This window comes from Sinohyriopsis cumingii, chromosome 9, assembly GCF_028554795.1.
Source record: "Sinohyriopsis cumingii isolate HCF-2022 chromosome 9, ASM2855479v2, whole genome shotgun sequence".
Lineage (NCBI taxonomy): Eukaryota > Metazoa > Mollusca > Bivalvia > Unionida > Unionidae > Sinohyriopsis > Sinohyriopsis cumingii.
This window is the reverse complement of record NC_142969.1, coordinates 103,334,734-103,353,752: the sequence shown is the minus strand read 5'-3', so window position 1 is coordinate 103,353,752 and position 19,019 is coordinate 103,334,734. Positions and strand designations below refer to the sequence as shown.

The window sequence follows — 19,019 nt, the reverse complement described above, 5'->3', positions numbered from 1 at the left end:
TGATAGGAATACATATATGGTACGATTGTAAGGAAGACCAATTCAGTTCTGTTTAAATATGCTCATAAACAAGTTTAGTATCATAAAGGGGACTATACAGGTAAATCAAAAGGTAGGTTAAAGGTAAATTTCATGATATTGAATCAGAACTATTAAATGAAGCATTTAAAGAGTAATACGTGGTCTGTTTTTGATCTGAATCATTGTAGTATGTAACATTTCAGGGAAAGCCACATGTGGGTAACACTGTTTATACAGGTGTTAAAAAAATTAACTATACACAGTTTTATGGTCTTCTTTATGGAAATAAATAGGAGTAAGAACATGTTCCTTGACCGTGATTACACCAGACGAATTTAAGAAAAGTCCAAGATAGTTCTTTGGGCAGTTTTAACTGTATCATCACTGAAATACAAGTAGCGTTTTACATGGACAAACATGGCAAGTGACATAATTTCTCCAAAAGTGGATCCAGTGAGCCAGAAGTTCTCACTTTTTAACCAATTCTGTTAAAACACATAACTTGCATCAACATATAACATATATAAAGCCATTATTTCAGAGAATACAACACAAAATTCCACACACCTTGTTTTTTTTTTTGGGGGGGGTCAATTACTCGCTAATGGTGTGCATTCATATTTGAAAATCTCGGTATTTCCAAAATTTAATAATCATTATAAAATATCTTTAAAAAATCAAATGGAGTTCAGTAGCCATCAAATACTCATGCTGGGCCTGTGCATTTGGAAATTGTGTAAATATTACAATCCAGTTGAGATTTAGTCCATTGACAAAATTCAGGTATAGTATAAATTGGCAAAGTTCAAAGCCTTCGAAGTATTCATTGTGATCACTATTGTAAACAATTTCCATGCATTCTTATTACAAATTTTCGCTTTCTTCATGTATATTTACAAGACCAGAATTCCCATATTGTCAGTTATTTCCACCCTAGACAATTCAGATTCACCAACCGACAAGATTGCCATTTTGAACTTACTTTGGTGACTTAAAAAATTAACAAATAAAAATAAGAAAAACAGCTTTGTTAACAACCTGTCTTAAAGTCCAAATACATCCAGATGGTATTCAGATTAGTCCTACTATGAAATAATTATTTACAATTGGGGAACCCCTAATATTGACCAATTGCCGAATATATCGTCAAAACAAGACGTGTTTGTGATACGGGTTCACTGGTCTGCATTGTTGAGGGAATTTTTGTTCCTGGACTGCTTTACCAGTCTGCAGTGTTGGATTTTTTGTATCTGGACTGCATTACCAGTAAGCAGTTTTGGGGGAATTTTTGTTCTTGGACTGCTTTATCAGTCTGCAGTGTTGGGGGAGATTTTGTTACTGGACTGCTTTACTGGTCTGCAGTGTTGGGCTGAGTTTTTGTTCCTGGACTGCTTTTCTAGTCTGCAGTGTTGGGGAAAGTTTTTGTTCCTGAACTGCTTTATTAGTCTGCAGTGTTGGATGAGATTTTGTTCCTGGACTGCTTTACCGGTCTGCAATGTTGGGTGAGTTTTTGTTGCTGGACTGCTTTACCAGTCTGCAGTGTTGGCTGAGTTTTTGTTCCTGGATTGCTTTACCAGTCTGCAGTGTTGGGTGAGTTTTTGTTCCTGAACTGCTTTACCAGTCTGCAGTGTTGGGGGAGTTTTTGTTCCTGGACTGCTTTACCGGTCTACAATGTTGGGGGAGTTTATGTTCCTGGACTGCTTTACCGGTCTGCAGTGTTTTAAGAAGTTTTGTTCCTGGACTGCTTGACCAGTCTGCAGTGTTGAAAGCATCAAGGCACATACACAGGCACAGTCTTACTTAATCACAACCATTTTGTTCCCCTGTGTCTTAGGTCACAGCTTGGAGTGGATTACATAGCATCTGGGGGGCAAGCTAGTACATGTGTGTACATTAGTTTTACATGCTTGGTCAAGTGTTGGCATTTAGCACAGAATTTGTGCTGTGTATAAATACAGATGCTCTTGGAATCATAACATTTGGTGAGGAGATTTTCAAGCTTTTATTCCAGTAGAAATAGTTACGTAAACTTTGTAATTTCAATGGTTTTTTTTGTGTTTATTGTTTGTCTTGTGTGTTTTATGTCTTGCACTGTTCATTGACAGTTTATTGCAATTATCTTAATCAGTCACTGACCTGCATAATCCCTTTAAGGATCTAGTGCACCACAAACAACTGTTATTCACCATATGATTATATATTTATATCTAATTTGAATGTTTGACCATTGCCCATAATCAAGGGAAGTGCTAGTTTGTACCTGAATCTTGTATTGTATTTTAGGTTATAAATAGTTTACTGATATCTGAGTTCAAGGTCTTTTTCTGTAGAAATTTAGGTTTTGGAAGCAAACATATTTGCAGTTTGGGTGTAATTTTCCATCATTATTGAGTTTTTTCAATTCTGTTGTGACATAGGTACAGTAGGGATATATATATATATTATATATATGAAATAGGTCATGTCAGACTTCATTGCTGTTTTAATATCAGTCTAGTGGAATCAATTTTAGTTGTGTTCAGTTATGAGAGGAATGATTTATTTAAATATATTGGATTTTGCAAACTGTTCATTAACTTTTGGACTAACACTGCTTTGGAATTATTGAGGACTTGTTCAAAGACATTCTGGATCATATCATTGTGATACATCAGGATCATGTGCATTTAATTTTTTCTTTCTTGGTAAAGATGTAAAATTATAAATTATTAGTTAAAAATCAATAAATTTTATGGTATACTACCGGTGTCTGTCTGGATTCTTTATGTCCATTGGTACAAATGGAAAGCTGATGTTTATCTTTTAGTGTTGGGAATCAGTTGAAATTTCATGATTGATCATCGGTTACACCTTCCGATTGATGATTAATTATTAATAAATTTGATATGGCAGCTGCATGGCATAAATGATTCAAATAGTGCATCAATTGTAGCTCGGGTCTAACTGGTATATTGTCAAAGTTTTTGTAATAGGACTTAATTATTTAAGATTGTTATATTTCTTTAAATAAAAAGAAATTACGAAAACTGTTCATTTGCTTATAACAAGAACAGGTTAATAAAAATAAACGATCAAAATTGTTTTTATTTCTTTATAACAAGAACTTAAGAACTGGTGAACAGGTTAAATCATTTGTCGTGTAAATGACGTGATGACTAAACAGTAGATGCTTGACTTTAACCACCAAACCATGATTATAATTAATGATGAACCACCTAACCATGATTATAATTAATGATGTACCAGCAAACCATGATTATAATTAATGATGAACCACCGAACCATGGTTATAATTAATGATGAACCACCTAACCATGATTATAATTAATTGACTTGAACCACCTAACCATGATTATAATTAATGATGAACCACCTAACCATGATTATAATTAATGACGAACCACCTAACCATGCCTATAATTGACTTGAACCACCTAACCATGATTATAATTAATGATGATATACATTAACAGTTGTCTTTTATAACTCAAAACTCTAAGATTTTCAACTTTGAACTGAGAGTCTTCAGCATGTTGACTAGGGTAATACATGTAGATACAGTAATTCTATCTATCTATCTACATTCAGAGCAAGACTGTACAAATTCATATCCTCGTGGAGAAAAACCATCACATCCACATTTTCTGGTTTGATTGAGATGTTTTTTTTTTTTATAAGATTGCCTGCTAGGCTGAAAATCCTCTTGGAAGAAACATTAGATGCTGGTACCAAAATAAATTTGTGTAATTTATTTAAATCACATCCAAAATGATAAGTGAATATAAAACATGTCAAAACCTGCCCTTTACTCTAATGTTTGTTTTATTTGGACATTTTTACAGAACATTTTTATAAAAATATAAGTAAATGTAGTGTATTTGACCCTTTAGGCCTATATTATAATACAAGACAACATTTAAATGTTGTTGGTTTTTGTAAATAATATAGCAAAACTCATCAAGAAAAGATTGTAAAATCAAAACAAGAAAAAAATGCTTTTGTTCAAGATTGTGTACATGTGTCTTTTACTAACCACTGAACACGTATTCTGTTTTACAAAACTTGCAGATCGCTTTTGTCAGGGTTAGATTGTCATTATTTACTGGACCATCTTTTCTGGAACACAGAGCAGGCCCACACTTTCAATCGTTTCTTCCAGGAAATTCAGAGAGTTCACTTTCACATTTGCTTGCCATTTTTAAAGCAGGGCATTTTTTATTATCCCAAAATAAGTTTTGAAAATGGCTGAAAAGCACGAGTCAACCAGACTATTCTTTGTCTTTTCATTAATTTAGGATAGTCTATAATGTCATTTCTATAACTGTATTATTGAATTTATATATTTTGCCATTATTCAAACTCGGTGGTAATAATTTAATAAATTTATCGGTACCATAAGGAAACTTGATCACGAAAAGCTATACTTGATTAACCAATCAGACTGGTTGAATGAGTGATGCTTGAGTAACTAGATGAATCAGAACAGCACCAACGGCTGCTATAGCAACCCAGAAGTAGTTTCCTTCTGTAGCAATATACACACATCTTCATTTTTATTTTGTTTAGGGTATGTATGTTTCAGATATTGTATTCTTTTCTTTACAGGTGTATTTGCCTTGCTGAATGCCTATGGGGCACTGAAGTATATACAGTCTTTTCTTACAAAAGCCGAGTTTAAATATTTTTTCATCATTGCTGCAATGGCTGCAGCGGGATTCATATTTGTTGCTGTGGTCGGATTAACATGGGCAGGTAATTACTAGAGTTTATAAGTTCATTTGGTGGCTTGAATAGAGAGATTGCCAAGCCATGGGACTGCACACTTCTCACAATGATAGTAAGACAACTTCTCAAAGCAATGGGGGAAAGGTCACACAAATTTATTGTGGTTACTACAATGTGCTGTACCCCATGCAGTATTTTTTAAAACTTTTAAACACCAAAATTCATAATACATGTTCATCAAATGGAGTCTTGGTCATCCATTTTGCAGGTGATCTCAGTCAAGCTATACCAAGGTAGATATAGTGTTTGAGTACAAATGTCTATAAGATTGAGATTGGCTGCTTGTTCTGTTGCCTGGTGCCCAGCTCATATATAGATAATGCCCATAATGTGTAATAATGAATATTAAATATAAGTAAAACAAGAGACCAGTCTAGAGTTCTTGCAGAAACTATCCAGGGTTTCTGATTTAATTGGCCCCTAGAGGGGTATAACAATGAGATCCATTGGTAAGCTGTAGCAGCAGAAATTTATATGGTGTAACAAGTAGTGAGTTTATGCCGAAATGGAAGATAACTGATTTCTTTGTGGTAATATCATCAGCTACAAATGGCACGGTAAGATTGCCTGCAAAGGTCAGTACCACAGAGCAAGAGGAAAGCTCATGTTTTGATGTGAAATAAAGATGTCACACAGACAGATGACACAAATAGCTGTCACCTTGTCATCAGGGCCCATGAAAGGTGAACCAGAGGCCTAGAAAAAGAGAAACAAGGAACCAAAATTTGAAGGCAAGTGGCTGAGTACCTAAAACTGGTTTCAGACAGGATCAAAAGGAGTGATGTGGGGATGTTTTGTGTTGAGAACGTAAGAAACATAATCCATTTACTAACAATAATGTTTGCAAAAATTTTCTTACTTCAACTTTGACTCTGCATATGGAATCAGCAGATCATGTCCAAGCTTTTAGGGAAAGAATTCTAGTCAGCAGCTTCAAAAATGGCAGAAATAAGTGATGACGTCATTTGTCCCATGTGAGCAGCATATTACATAGCCCATGAGAGCCTGCCAGTTGTAAAATATTGAGTTGCATAAATTTAACAGATGAAGCATTACAGTCCTTTAAATCAGGTGATAATACACACTATGAATCTCCCAGCACAGGAGATGAATTCATGGACTCTTTTGCAGATCTAATTACAACAGATAGTGTAGAGAATTTATCAATGATACGATTGATGGAAGCACTGACTTTTATGTCAGTTAAAAGCTTGTTGTATATGCAAAAGTGGTTATTGATGATTTTAGTGCACAAACACTTTTTCTTGCACATGAATGAAGTACATATGACAGCAAATGTTCTTATCAGTGATCTAGAGAAAGTTTTGAAGAAAGAGGTATGTCTTTCAGTAAGATTTAATTGTTTGGCAGTGATATGATTTTAGCAATTTTAGGGTTTGGTAGTGATGGGTCCTCAATTATAACTGGCATTAAAACTAGTGTTGCAACTCGGTTCAGAGAAAAGGCCCCTCCCCCCTGCCCTGTCTCGTGTCAGTGCACAGTGTGGAACATAGATTAAACCTGTGTTCCTCAAAGGCTGCAGAGGAGGCAAGTTACTTATATGAAACTTATTTCAAGATGTATTGAAGGAATTGTGCAGGCATTTTAAGAAGACATCTTCAAGGACATCTGAACTGAAGCAGATTCAAAATATGTACTCAAATTAATACATGAAAAAAATAAATGAAATTCATTGGCTGGCATTCCACAGTGCATTATGTGCAGTGTACCGTTCATGGAAGCCTCTGGTCTGCTCACGCCTCTGGTCTGCTGTTTTGAAATGCTAAAAGGACAGCAGAACATGTGCATACGAATCTTGCACCATCTTTAGTATCTGTCAACATGACATTTCAGAAGCAGCTCCTGGATGTGTCTGCAAAGAAACCCGTTTTGGATGGGTTCTAATCAGAACAAGGACTGTCTTTTCAACTTGATGAGTGGCAAACGTAAATAACTTGTCACTTATATGTGTAATATCATATTGTGAAAGTCTTCTATAAAAAAAAATCACTTCTGATCATTTTAAAATGGTTTCAGAATTGAATGTTAGAGTGCAGTGCTGGCATCAGTTTTTCAGAAAAGTAGTAAAAGAAAAGATTCTGCAGGAATGGCTGTAGGATGAGAACTGAAATGAAGTTTTATGATGGGCTACATATGAAAAAAGTAACATCCTAGGATGTGTGATATGGACTATATACAAAGAAAATTGTGATTAAAGAAAAAGAGATTGTTAATATTCTATGGTGCCACGTTGACAATAAGGTCATAATGTATATGTATCGCTGCAGTTTAGCTCTTTATTTTGCCGACACTGCTTTGGAATGTTTTAACGTTAATTGTTCTATTGTTGTTTCTGGTGGCCTAGTGGTTAGAACGTCTGCCTCAGATGTGGGAGGTCGTGGGTTCAATCCCTGACCAAGTCAGACGAAAGACGTACAAAAATGGTACCAACAGCTGCCTCGCTTGGTGCCCAGCATTAACAGGTTGTTGTTAGGACTGGTTGGCCTGGTGTCAGAATAATGTGACTGGGTGGGACATCATGCTACATGTCTGCGGCATGATGCCCAAGTGCTAGACATCACTAAAAACTGCCACATTGCTGACATCGTAGCGATATGACTGAAAAATTGTTAAAGCTACGTTAAAAATCCAAATAACATCACATCACATCTGTTGTTGTTATTGTTGGCTTACTATAGAAATTATAATAAACTAACAAGCATTATATCCTGCAGTAAATAAAATATTTCCCCATTAGAATTGGTTTCTTGTTAGTCTCTAAAAACAAGCCGGGAAATCTGCTAAAATTATAGCTTCTGGAGTCTGACTAGATGATACCTGTGGCCATCTTTCAGGTTTTTTTTTTTTTTCTTTAGTTCAGACCACATGTGTTTAAAAACTTGCACTCCAGTATCAGTTAAAATCCAACAATCCTTGGTAGAGTTGTGCTAAGAACAAAAGTTTAGGAGGACTGGCATACAGGGTCAATAACTCATGTAAAGGATTGTATGGAACACTGGAAAACAAATCATTTCAAATCTTACAAAGCTACATACCGAATCTAACTTCCAAAGTAAAGTTCTGTTGAGATACCAAAAGTTTAAAGAACGGGCAGTCATTGGATCATAATTCCTATAAAGGATACGAAAAACTGGAAATCAAACTTGTTTGAGCTCTTATAACTGTAAAGCTTAGAAACCAGAATTAACAGTGAAGGGCCATAACTCTAGTAAATAATGCTACGACACTCCAAAAACTCCATTTTTGAAGTTCTCATCATTTAAAAGTATTATGCCATATTTGTTTGAAGTCTAACAATCCATATTAAAGTTCAGTTGCAGGAACTAAGGAGGAGGATCACAGGTCATTACGATGTTGAGAAATGCCTGAAAATTGCGGTTTATTGAAATTAAGTAATATGTAGTATTGTTATGTTGTGGAAACCAGAGTTAGGAGATCGGCAGTTGTTGGGTAGGGGTAGCATTTGTAAATGTCGTTAGGTAATGCTAGAGCTTAAGCTCATTCAAGCAGCCTCTTAGTTGAGGTTCTTGTTGTACTATATTGACTGTCACTGTCTCCTATATTTAATTTTTTACTGACATTCAGTTTTTGCATCTAGCTCATGGCTACATCTGCTTTTGCATGCCGTTTATATATGCTATCATTTCTGGAACCTGCAACTTTGGGACGCATCTTGATCGACCTTTCTGCCTCTGTAGTAAGTCATTATGGCCCAACAGTTCCTGCAGCAGTAACGTAGGATTCGGGGGTGTGGATATTTAATTCTTTTTTCTCGAGGAGACGAGATTTTTCTGTCAGTAATTGTTTCTAATGGAAATATTGATTAATAAAAATAATCTTATTTTTCTTACTCTTTTAGGTTATATTCACCCATGGAGTGGAAGGTTTTATTCCCTGTGGGATACAGGCTATGCTAAAATCCATATTCCAATCATAGCTTCTGTGTCAGAACACCAGCCTACCACCTGGGTTTCCTTTTTCTTTGACCTGCATATTCTCGTGTGCGCCTTTCCAGCTGGTGTGTGGTACTGTGTGAAGGAAGTAAATGATGAGAGAGTATTTGGTAAGCAGTTGTTATTGAAATACATGAGTGTTCTGTAGTTTTAAAACAGTTTGTGGGAACCGTACAGATGAACCATGTTTTAAGTTAGGACATCACGTGCTGCGATATTTTATCATTTTATCATTTAGGCTGTCTTGTGTAGAAAGACACACAAGGTAGTGTACTTATATTATAATTTGCTCTCATCAGCCAAGAACTGAAATTAAATTAAATAAAGTAAGTAGCAATTATAAGATTCAAATTGATTTAGTTAAATGGGATTTTAAAAGATGTACACATCAGTGTCATATGATGAGTTGCATTACATTGAGGGACTTTATGGCGAGGAATAACTATTGTTAAATCAGTCTGGACTGAGGAAATGGATAGTATATCGAGGTTCAGCAACCTATACTTAGTGTTCTGTATAGGTTATGTATTGACGCAAGATGGTTCATACAGTTTGCACTGCATCTTTTTGGCTCATACGTTGTTGAATTTGAAAAAAATAAACGGTCAGTCCTTGTAATTAAATTCAACAGCATAAATAGTTAAATGAACTCATAACTTTATAACATTCTTTTATTTATTCATATTTTTTAATTTCATTTATACGGTGTAGTAATGCAGAATGGTGAAGATCTATGATATGTACTAAGCCAATATGAGAAAAGCACTGTTTTTTGTAAGCCATGCCCAATTCATGGTTGAAGAAGAGACCACCGCTTTGGTTAAAAAATCAAAATCCATACTTGAATGATAGAAATTATCGTACACAAAGACTTCCATTGTTTTCAGGCAAAACCTGATTTTTTTTCCTTCATTTTCATCGATGTTTGTGACTGAATACAAATCACCGTGCAAAATGCCATTTTGTATGGTACCGTTATGTCTTCACATCAAGATATGTAAGCATTCAAAGTGTATTTTACTTGTAGCATTAGCAAAGATATCTCATTTATTTGGTTCATGATTAAAATCTTACTTACAAAGACTATACAGGCTTTTGTACATTAACTAATATCTCATATCTTAAGTGTTTGCTTACCTCTGTTAGTTAAAACGTTGGATTCTGAACATGAAGGTTCAAGGTCTTTTTATTCATTTAATATGTCTCATTTGATAAAGCAGTTCAGTATTTGGTTCACAATTAAAATCTTGTGCAAGAATTCTGAATTTGATTGATCCTATATTCTAAATGTATTCCTCATTGAGTATTATGTACAGAAAATTAATGCAGGTGGGTGTGGATTAAAACAATTGGATTCATACAGGTATTAACCCAGAAATATTCGAAAGGGCCTGACCAGTCATATTGCTGTAAATTGTAATGATAACTTCATGATTAGGATGATTGAAGTTGTAAAGCATGTTTGTGCTCAACATGGCTTTGACCATCATAGTTTCTATTATACATCTAGAATTTGTTTGAGAGAAACCAAAATCAATGATGTTATTAGTTCCTCTGGATAAAGACTTTACAATACAAAAATATTTGCTTAGATTTCTTTCTCAGAAAATTAAAATTATTTAAAACCATGGCTATAAAATTTGAGTGTCATTGTTTTTTCCAATATGTTACTGAGAACTTTTTACATTTCAGTGATCTTATATGCCATTTTTGCAAGCTATTTTGCTGGCGTTATGGTGCGGTTGATGCTAACCCTGACGCCAATAGTCTGCGTTTTGGCAGCTGTAGCATTCTCGAAAACCTTTGAGATTTACCTAAAAGATGATTCAATGAAAGCTAATAACAAAGATTCAGAAGAAGACGAACCAGAAAATAAAAATGATAATAAATTGTATGACAAGGTGAGAGATAATTTTTTTTTCAGTAGTATTGAATGTCCCATTTAAAAATGCTAAAAGTCAGCTGATATCATAAATAATATTACATTTGTTTCTAAAAGTCTGTCTTATTGTATAACTCATATCTACTGAAATATGACAGATGTTACAAAGGTCTTGAAATATAACTGCTTCAGTGACCTAGTGGTTAGAGCGTCCGCCTCGGATGCTGGAGGTTGTGGGATCAAACCCTGGCCGAGTCATAAGAAAGATCTAAAAAAGGGTACTAATAGCTACCTTGCTAGGCGCTCAGCATTAAGAGGTTAGTGTTGGGACTGGTCAGCCTGGTGTCAGGATAATGTGACTGGGAGGGACATCATGCTACATGTCTTCGGCATGATGCCCCATTGGTAAACATCACTATAAACTGTCACACTGCAGACATCATAGCGATATGGCTGAAAAATTGTTAAAGCTACATTAAAAACCTAAATCACACACACACACACACACACACAAGTCTACTGAAATATGACAAATGTTACAAAAGGTCTTGACATCGTCGTCATGATGACTCCATCAATTGATCATCCATTCTACATAAACTTTTGAAAGTTAAAGGGCAATATCACTTGCTTTTAGTATCACTAGAAATAAGTTTAACTATATTGAAATTGATGTAAATATGCATTTAAGTAACACACAATACATATGTTCAATAGAAACTTTATTGTACATATAAAATAATCTTTGGCATAATTGGGGGCAAATTCCATCACAGCACACTGGACCAGCTGAGGTCTGGATTTTTTCTATGGGAATGCCTCAGAAAGAGAGACTTGGGGAAGTTTTTTGGGTTGTGAAGAGTGTGTGACACCTATATGTGGAGCTGCAAGGGGCTGACACTAGGTATATAGGGACACTGTTAACTGAAACTCTATTCTATAAGTTTGATCCTGAGGATTGCTATGATAACAAACATCAGCTGATGCTCCATACATGCACCATAGAAAGCAGGTATGAAGTGTATGAGCATTATAGTTGAGTACATTTAAGTTCTGACACAAATTGGGAGTTCAAAAGCAAAGTTGTGAATGCAATGGCCAAGTGACGTGATGTGAAGTGAAGGGAGCCTAGTGACTGTAATGAAGGCCTCTGTTAAGAAATATAAGGATATAATCAGATAATAGTTACTGAGAATGCAATTGATCATCCATTCTACATAAACTTTTGAAATTTAAATGGCAATATTACTTGCTTTTAGTATCACTAGAAATAAGTATAACTAATGAAATTGATGTAAATGTGTATGTAACTTATTTAAATTTAGACAATAATAATGATGCCTTGAAAAGGTTTGTTTACAATTTTGACAAAAAGCCCATAAAATTATATACCTTTGAATAAAATGGACTGAAATTTAAAGGGAAAAGGAAAGAAAATCCGCTTGCATCTAAAAAAATACCCTCACGTCTACTACTCCCTAATGTCTAAATCAGACATATAACCCTGCACATGGTCATCTATCAGATTCAGTTGTTATGGAGAGACAGCTTTTGATAAAAAAAAATGTGCCCTTTCAAAGCCATAATGTTCTTGCCTCTCTTCACTAAGGATCATTAGAGAACTGAGAAAATCAATTTCATCAAGGAAAACATTCTGGCAAAAATATGAAATTTTTGTTTTAAAAGTGTTGACTTCTAAGTTGATAAGACTCTGAGAATAAAATATTTGCAAATATTTTGTACAATTTGGGGGATGAATTTATTCTCAAGCATAGAATTGTTACTGATTCTCAAGTATAGAATTATCATTCATTTTCAAGCATTGTTCATTCTCAAGCAAAGAATTGTTGTCGATTTGTAAGCATAGAATTAATGATTCTCAAGTATAAAATTTTCATTGATTCTCAAGCATAGAATTATCATTGATTCTTAAGCATAGAATTATCATTGATTCTCAAGCATAGAATTATCATTGATTTTCAAGCATAGAATTATGATTCTTAAGCATAGAATTATCATTGATTCTCAAGCATAGAATTATCATTGATTCTTAAGCATAGAATTATCATTGATTCTCAAGCATACCATTATCATTGATTCTCAAGCATAGAATTATTATTTGATTCTCAAGCATAGAATTATTATTGATTCTTAAGCATAGAATTATCATTGATTCTCAAGCATACCATTATCATTGATTCTCAAGCATAGAATTATCATTGATTCTCAAGCATAGAATTATCATTGATTCTTAAGCATAGAATTATCATTGATTCTTAAGCATAGAATTATCATTGATTCTCAAGCATACCATTATCATTGATTCTCAAGCATAGAATTATCATTGATTCTTAAGCATAGAATTATCATTGATTCTTAAGCATAGAATTATCATTGATCCTCAAGCCTAGAATTATCATTGGTTCTTAAGCATAGAATTATCATTGATTTTCAAGCATACCATTATCATTGATTCTCAAGCATAGAATTATCATTGATTCTCAAGCATACTATTATCATTGATTCTCAAGCATAGAATTATCATTGATTCTCAAGCATACCATTATCATTGATTCTCAAGCATAGAATTATTATTTGATTCTCAAGCATAGAATTATTATTGATTCTTAAGCATAGAATTATCATTGATTCTCAAGCATACCATTATCATTGATTCTCAAGCATAGAATTATCATTGATTCTCAAGCATAGAATTATCATTGATTCTTAAGCATAGAATTATCATTGATTCTCAAGCATAGAATTATCATTGATTCTTAAGCATAGAATTATCATTGATTCTCAAGCATACCATTATCATTGATTCTCAAGCATAGAATTATCATTGATTCTTAAGCATAGAATTATCATTGATTCTTAAGCATAGAATTATCATTGATCCTCAAGCCTAGAATTATCATTGGTTCTTAAGCATAGAATTATCATTGATTTTCAAGCATACCATTATCATTGATTCTCAAGCATAGAATTATCATTGATTCTCAAGCATACTATTATCATTGATTCTCAAGCATAGAATTATCATTGATTCTCAAGCATAGAATTATCATTGATTCTCAAAATTAGAATTATTATTGAGTCTAAAGAACAGAATTATCATTGATTCTTAAGTATAGAATTATCACAGGAGAATACAAACTTCCCCCCAGTCTAACAGTAAGATTTAATATTTGTCCAGCTTGCCATCTCACAAGTTTTATTTAATTTCTGTTTTCTTTTCTGACAGGTAGGGAAGCCTAAGAAAGATAAGAAGGAGGAGAAACCCAAGAACCAGGAGGCCATTGGGATGAATATCAAGAGCATTGTGGTGATAGCCCTGCTGCTGATGCTGATGTTATTTGCTGTCCACTGTACCTGGGTCACCAGTAGCGCTTACTCTAGTCCTAGCATTGTACTGGCTTCATACAATCATGATGGGTGAGTAATATTATAAAACGAATTATAGTACTTGTATGGATTTTATCTCACCTGTAAAACAGATTGACATATGTGAGTTGTTGAAACTATTCTAAGGGATATGTATCATTTTCTCAAAGGTAGGTACCATTCATTTTCCGCAAGGGTGCTACTGTCATATTATTATTGGCTTGGATGCCAGCATTAAGTAATTACGTATAGCTCCATTGGTCTGGAACTTAAGCAGGTGTTCAGAGATGAAACTTGATGGGTGCATTCATTTTGGGAAGTAAACTGTTTCTCAAGCAAAGGTAGGTCAGTAACAGTTTGTCTTCAATGTTTGTGATGAATTTCAGGGTTCTAATTACACTGTAGCACATAGCAGACTGGTTACCAGTTCTGCACTTTTGGTACTTGGTAGAAAAATCTGGTCAGAATCTTAGGGCAGAGTAAATTCCATAGCCTGGCATCTGGGACCAGTAAAGTTCTTTGTTCATGCTACTGAAACATTCCATTATGTTGTTGTTGTTATAGGGTTTAACGCTATTTTTCAGCACACGATAGGCCATAGATGGCAGCCAGTATTAATCGTGGAGGAAGAACCTGGGAAAACCCTGGAAAGAACCACTGACCCATGAGTAGCTACTGGCAAGCTTTCTCACATACCCACATTGACTGAATCCGAGACTCGAACCAACGCAGACAGAGGTGAGATGGCAGTGATCCGTAACGGACAGCGTTTTAGACCACTTGGCCACTCGGGGCCCCCTCCATTATGTTAATACTGCTGTAACATACTCTTTATTGCTAACTTGAAAATCTATCAAAACAAAAGAAGATATGAAAAAGTTGACTTTCATTAGCTGCACTGAAGCTAGCTGTGTGTTTATATAAACATTTTTTGAAGTTTTTGATGTAATGCTGTGAAACTTGGTGAAGATCATAACCAGAAGATGCATCTATCAACAGAATCATTTTGCTCCCGGTACTTTTGTAAGAGTTATTGCCCTTTTTGTCTGCTTAAAGCAATATCTGGTATATCTTCTGAATCACTCAGATGTGATTGATAGCTGTGAAACTTGGGAAAATGTTAATGATTGTCACATGAAGATGTTCATAGACATCATACTGTGCTCTGTGCTTTTTGTAAGAGTTATTGCCCTTTTTTACTTGCAGCAGTTTGTAAAAACAGCTGTTCTTGAAGTTTTGTGGATTGATGTGAAACATAGTACATGTGATTATCAGAAGATGTGCTGACCAATCATTTTTATGCCTTTATTTCAGAAGAGTTAATGAGTTGAGTTGTTGTTGCCAGCTTTGAAGTAGTTTTAGTGATGCTGGGGAGGTATGGGTTTATTTACATGAGCAAATTGTTCACTAGTAACTTTAGTTGAATTGTGCCATGGTTGATTGGGTGAGACCACAATATTCTGTTGACATTTTTTATGGATATAAATATGCCTTCTAGATGTCCAACTATGTGTTGCTTGTTTTATTAATAGTTTGTCCAGCCTTTGACAGATCCAGTTACTTTAAAGACGGAATGTATAGTTTACAGAACTGTCAGCCCTTGTGATTTGACTATGTTTTACTGACATGACCCTTAAATTATGAACTTGTGGAATACAGCAAATATTATGAAGATACAATCAAGTCCAGATGCTGGCATGTTGTTGTTGTTGTGGGGGTTTAAGGCCATTTTTCAGCACATGATAGGCTATGTATGGTGGCCAGTATTAATGGTGGAGGAAGAACCCGGGAAAACTCCGGGAAGAACCAACAACCAACAAGAAGTTATTGGCAATCTTTCTCACATACCCACATTAGCCGAATCCTAGACTGTGTTGGAATTAAGGTCTAAGTGTACTTTACAAACGTTTTACTTGAATCTAATGTTACCTTTGCAACATCAGCCTCAGATTACAACTCTAAATTGTTTAAATGCACATTTTCCTGGCTGACAATAGCAGTACATGATATTGTGTTAAACCTTACAAACATTGGTCTGAATTACGGAAAAATGTTGAATGCCTTATTGAGAAAGGCTTGTTATGTTGGGCAGGTTTAATGTGCATACCTTGCAGTGATCTGGTTTAATTTGCAATATGAAAATTTTGTTTTAACAATAGAAAAATATCTTCAAGTTCATAGATAAATATGTACCTTTGGATTCAACACTTCATTTCACATACAAGCATTAATGTTTACTTTATTAATGTTGATGGCATTTTTTGGAAAATAGATATGGCTTGATGTGCAATAAGGAATATTGGAAACTTCTTTTTGTTGGAAATAAGTTTAATCTGTACAGTTTTCTTGTGATAGGCCAGATTTTCCATTTTCACCATTAATGTATCATACTCATTATGTTGCCAGCTAAGGTACTTCTGCGACAAACTTTGGAAAATGGCTCTTTTTTGTGATCTAAGTCTCTTGAATAGATGTAGAAAAATATTTCTGCATTCTCTTTGAAGAAGATTTTTTATATATGGGATCGATATTTATATTTTCAACAATTTCATTCAGGGTATCATCGTTTTATGGGGCGAGTTTCTGATAGGAAACTTGGTCTAGTGACACCTTTTTATTTATTGTTTCAACCATATACAAGTCTCTTTTCTCATGAGAGGTGATGTAGTCTAATTTCTCTGATGTAGCTAATTATACCCTCTGTATATTGGACATCGAGAACAATCTCTGTGTTGCAAATAATTTTGCCTAATCAAAATAAAATCTGATAGATCCTAAAGGCTTGGTTTAAATGTGCCAACCATATTTTGTACATATTACTGGCCATTTAAATTATTGAGTCTAGATGGGGGAAATAACTATTGTTGTTAATTTTGCAGAAGCCGAACAATCTTGGATGACTTCAGAGAAGCTTATTTTTGGTTACGCCAGAACACACATGATAAAGCCCGAGTGATGTCGTGGTGGGATTATGGGTATCAGATAGCAGGCATGGGCAACAGAACGACTTTAGTCGATAATAATACATGGAATAATAGTCATATTGCCTTGGTGAGTCATATTCTTATATATATATATATATATATATATATATATATATATATATATATATATATATACACACACACACACATATACAGAATGGCTGTAGACATGGAAATTTTTTCCTTTCACTAAATGAGTTACACACACATACACACACACACACACACACAAAATACTAATTTCAGAAATGCAGCTTTCCATCATCATGACACCATTGATTATAACGTGATTCTGAATATAATGCAGTCACACTTCATAACTAAAATAAATGATTTTACCTGAATTTGCCTATCAAATGTATAACAGTTGATTGAAAGAAAACAAGATGAAACTTAATATTTGATGTGAACATCTCTAATTTCATATGGCTCTTTTGCAAACATATTTATGTACAGGTATTTGATCCATTACTGAAAAGGGGTCATTGCTTTACTGCTGTGTGTCATGTTTTAAAGCACATGTTTAACCTATTAATAGAATTTGTTGTTTTGATTGTTATTTATATTGTAATTGTTTTTATGGGTTTACAGACCAACCAACTCTAACAATATTGCCTTAAGTCTTACAAAAATTACCCTTAAAATACGGACTTATGGCATGCTAGCAAAAACTATGGAAAATGATCGTTGACGAAAAATCAGGACAGTTGGTACATCCATGTTTTATTTTGATCTGGGTTTCATCTTAGAATTAGTGAAATTAGTCAGAGAACCAGACCCACTTTACAGCAGTATCCCAGAGGCTTTAAACTGTACCTATTTGTTCATGCAAAGCGTCTGCATGATCAAACTGTTGATTATATAATTTTTTTAAATGGCATCCAGAAAGCAATGCGCATTTAAGACAAAAGGGAAAATAAGCTTCTAGAAAAGTGTTAATCAACACAAGAGTAAAAAGGAGTATTCAGATTCTTGTGAAAGAAAGCTGGAAAGGACACAATTATGCTCATTGAACATCGCATGCCAATTTGAGTATGTCCCATGTCAGGAGATAGGATTGCCATCGTCATGTGAAATGACATTTTTTCCCCAAGAATTGTATCAAGTTGAGAGGTTGCAGCAAGCCATTGAGCTGCATAGGGTTTGGAACTAGAGTTTGTGCAACTGTACTAGTGGTAAATAAAGTCTACACGTACTTTACAAACTTTTCATTTAAACATAATGTTTATCGTCAATGCCTCAAACTTTTAATTACGTTTTCAGGCTTTACAATAGCAGTTGTTGATATATATTATTACATCTTACTGAAAACTGGTCAATCTCATTATAACATATGACACTTCCAATGTCTACATTGTTCTGAATGAAAATTATGCCAAGTGTATGTATTACAGCAGCTGATTAGAAACTCCATTCACTGAAGAATATTATAGGTGGTTTCAGTACTTGATGATTAAAGGGAGGAAATGGTCTTATCTTGAATTGTGGAAATTGTTTTCACCCAGTAAAGTATCAGTCCCTTTGAGGGGCTCTAGTTTTTAGGGTTGGGGCACTACAGGATTCCCTTCAACATGCCCTTTGCAAGTTTTTTCCTATCCTCACCCATGGTTGTGGTTGATGTTGACTTATATGTAGTACGATGCAGTGTCTGTGTATAGTTTGAAAATAGATAGGTTGGGTATACAGTTTTAAGTTTTTTTTTCTTTTGCCTTGACTGTCCATGAAAGAAATGATGCTTAGAACTGTGCAACCTACTTACATGGGTGTTTCTAAGCATGTAACTGAAGCACATCAGTATTAGACTTCATTACATTGTAAAAAAATATATAACAAAGTAACAGACTTGCACTTGTGGTAGAGGAGACAACAATTTTGATATGGGGGTCAAAATTTCATGGGTCAAGGTCTCTGGCTGAAGAACTCGCTTTTCCGCACATAAATTGAAATTCTTTACCATTTACCTCCAGAGTTTATTTCTGACTTAAC

General features: G+C 34.5%; 1 protein-coding gene across 2 annotated transcripts in view; it reads left to right on the top strand.

Annotated features, from left to right (window-relative positions):
* Positions 1-19,019, top strand: part of LOC149792371 (dolichyl-diphosphooligosaccharide--protein glycosyltransferase subunit STT3B-like) — a 75,466-nt gene that overhangs the window by 43,722 nt on the left and 12,725 nt on the right. For both annotated transcript variants that reach the window (XR_016423558.1, XM_089970945.1), the window contains exons 9-13: positions 4,627-4,773; positions 8,687-8,890; positions 10,473-10,681; positions 13,910-14,100; positions 16,929-17,100. Coding sequence is in view for 1 of the 2 variants with exons in the window: in XM_089970945.1 (XP_089827071.1) it covers positions 4,627-4,773; positions 8,687-8,890; positions 10,473-10,681; positions 13,910-14,100; positions 16,929-17,100 (923 nt within the window). In the remaining variant the exon portion in view is untranslated. The remainder of the gene's footprint in view (positions 1-4,626; positions 4,774-8,686; positions 8,891-10,472; positions 10,682-13,909; positions 14,101-16,928; positions 17,101-19,019) is intronic.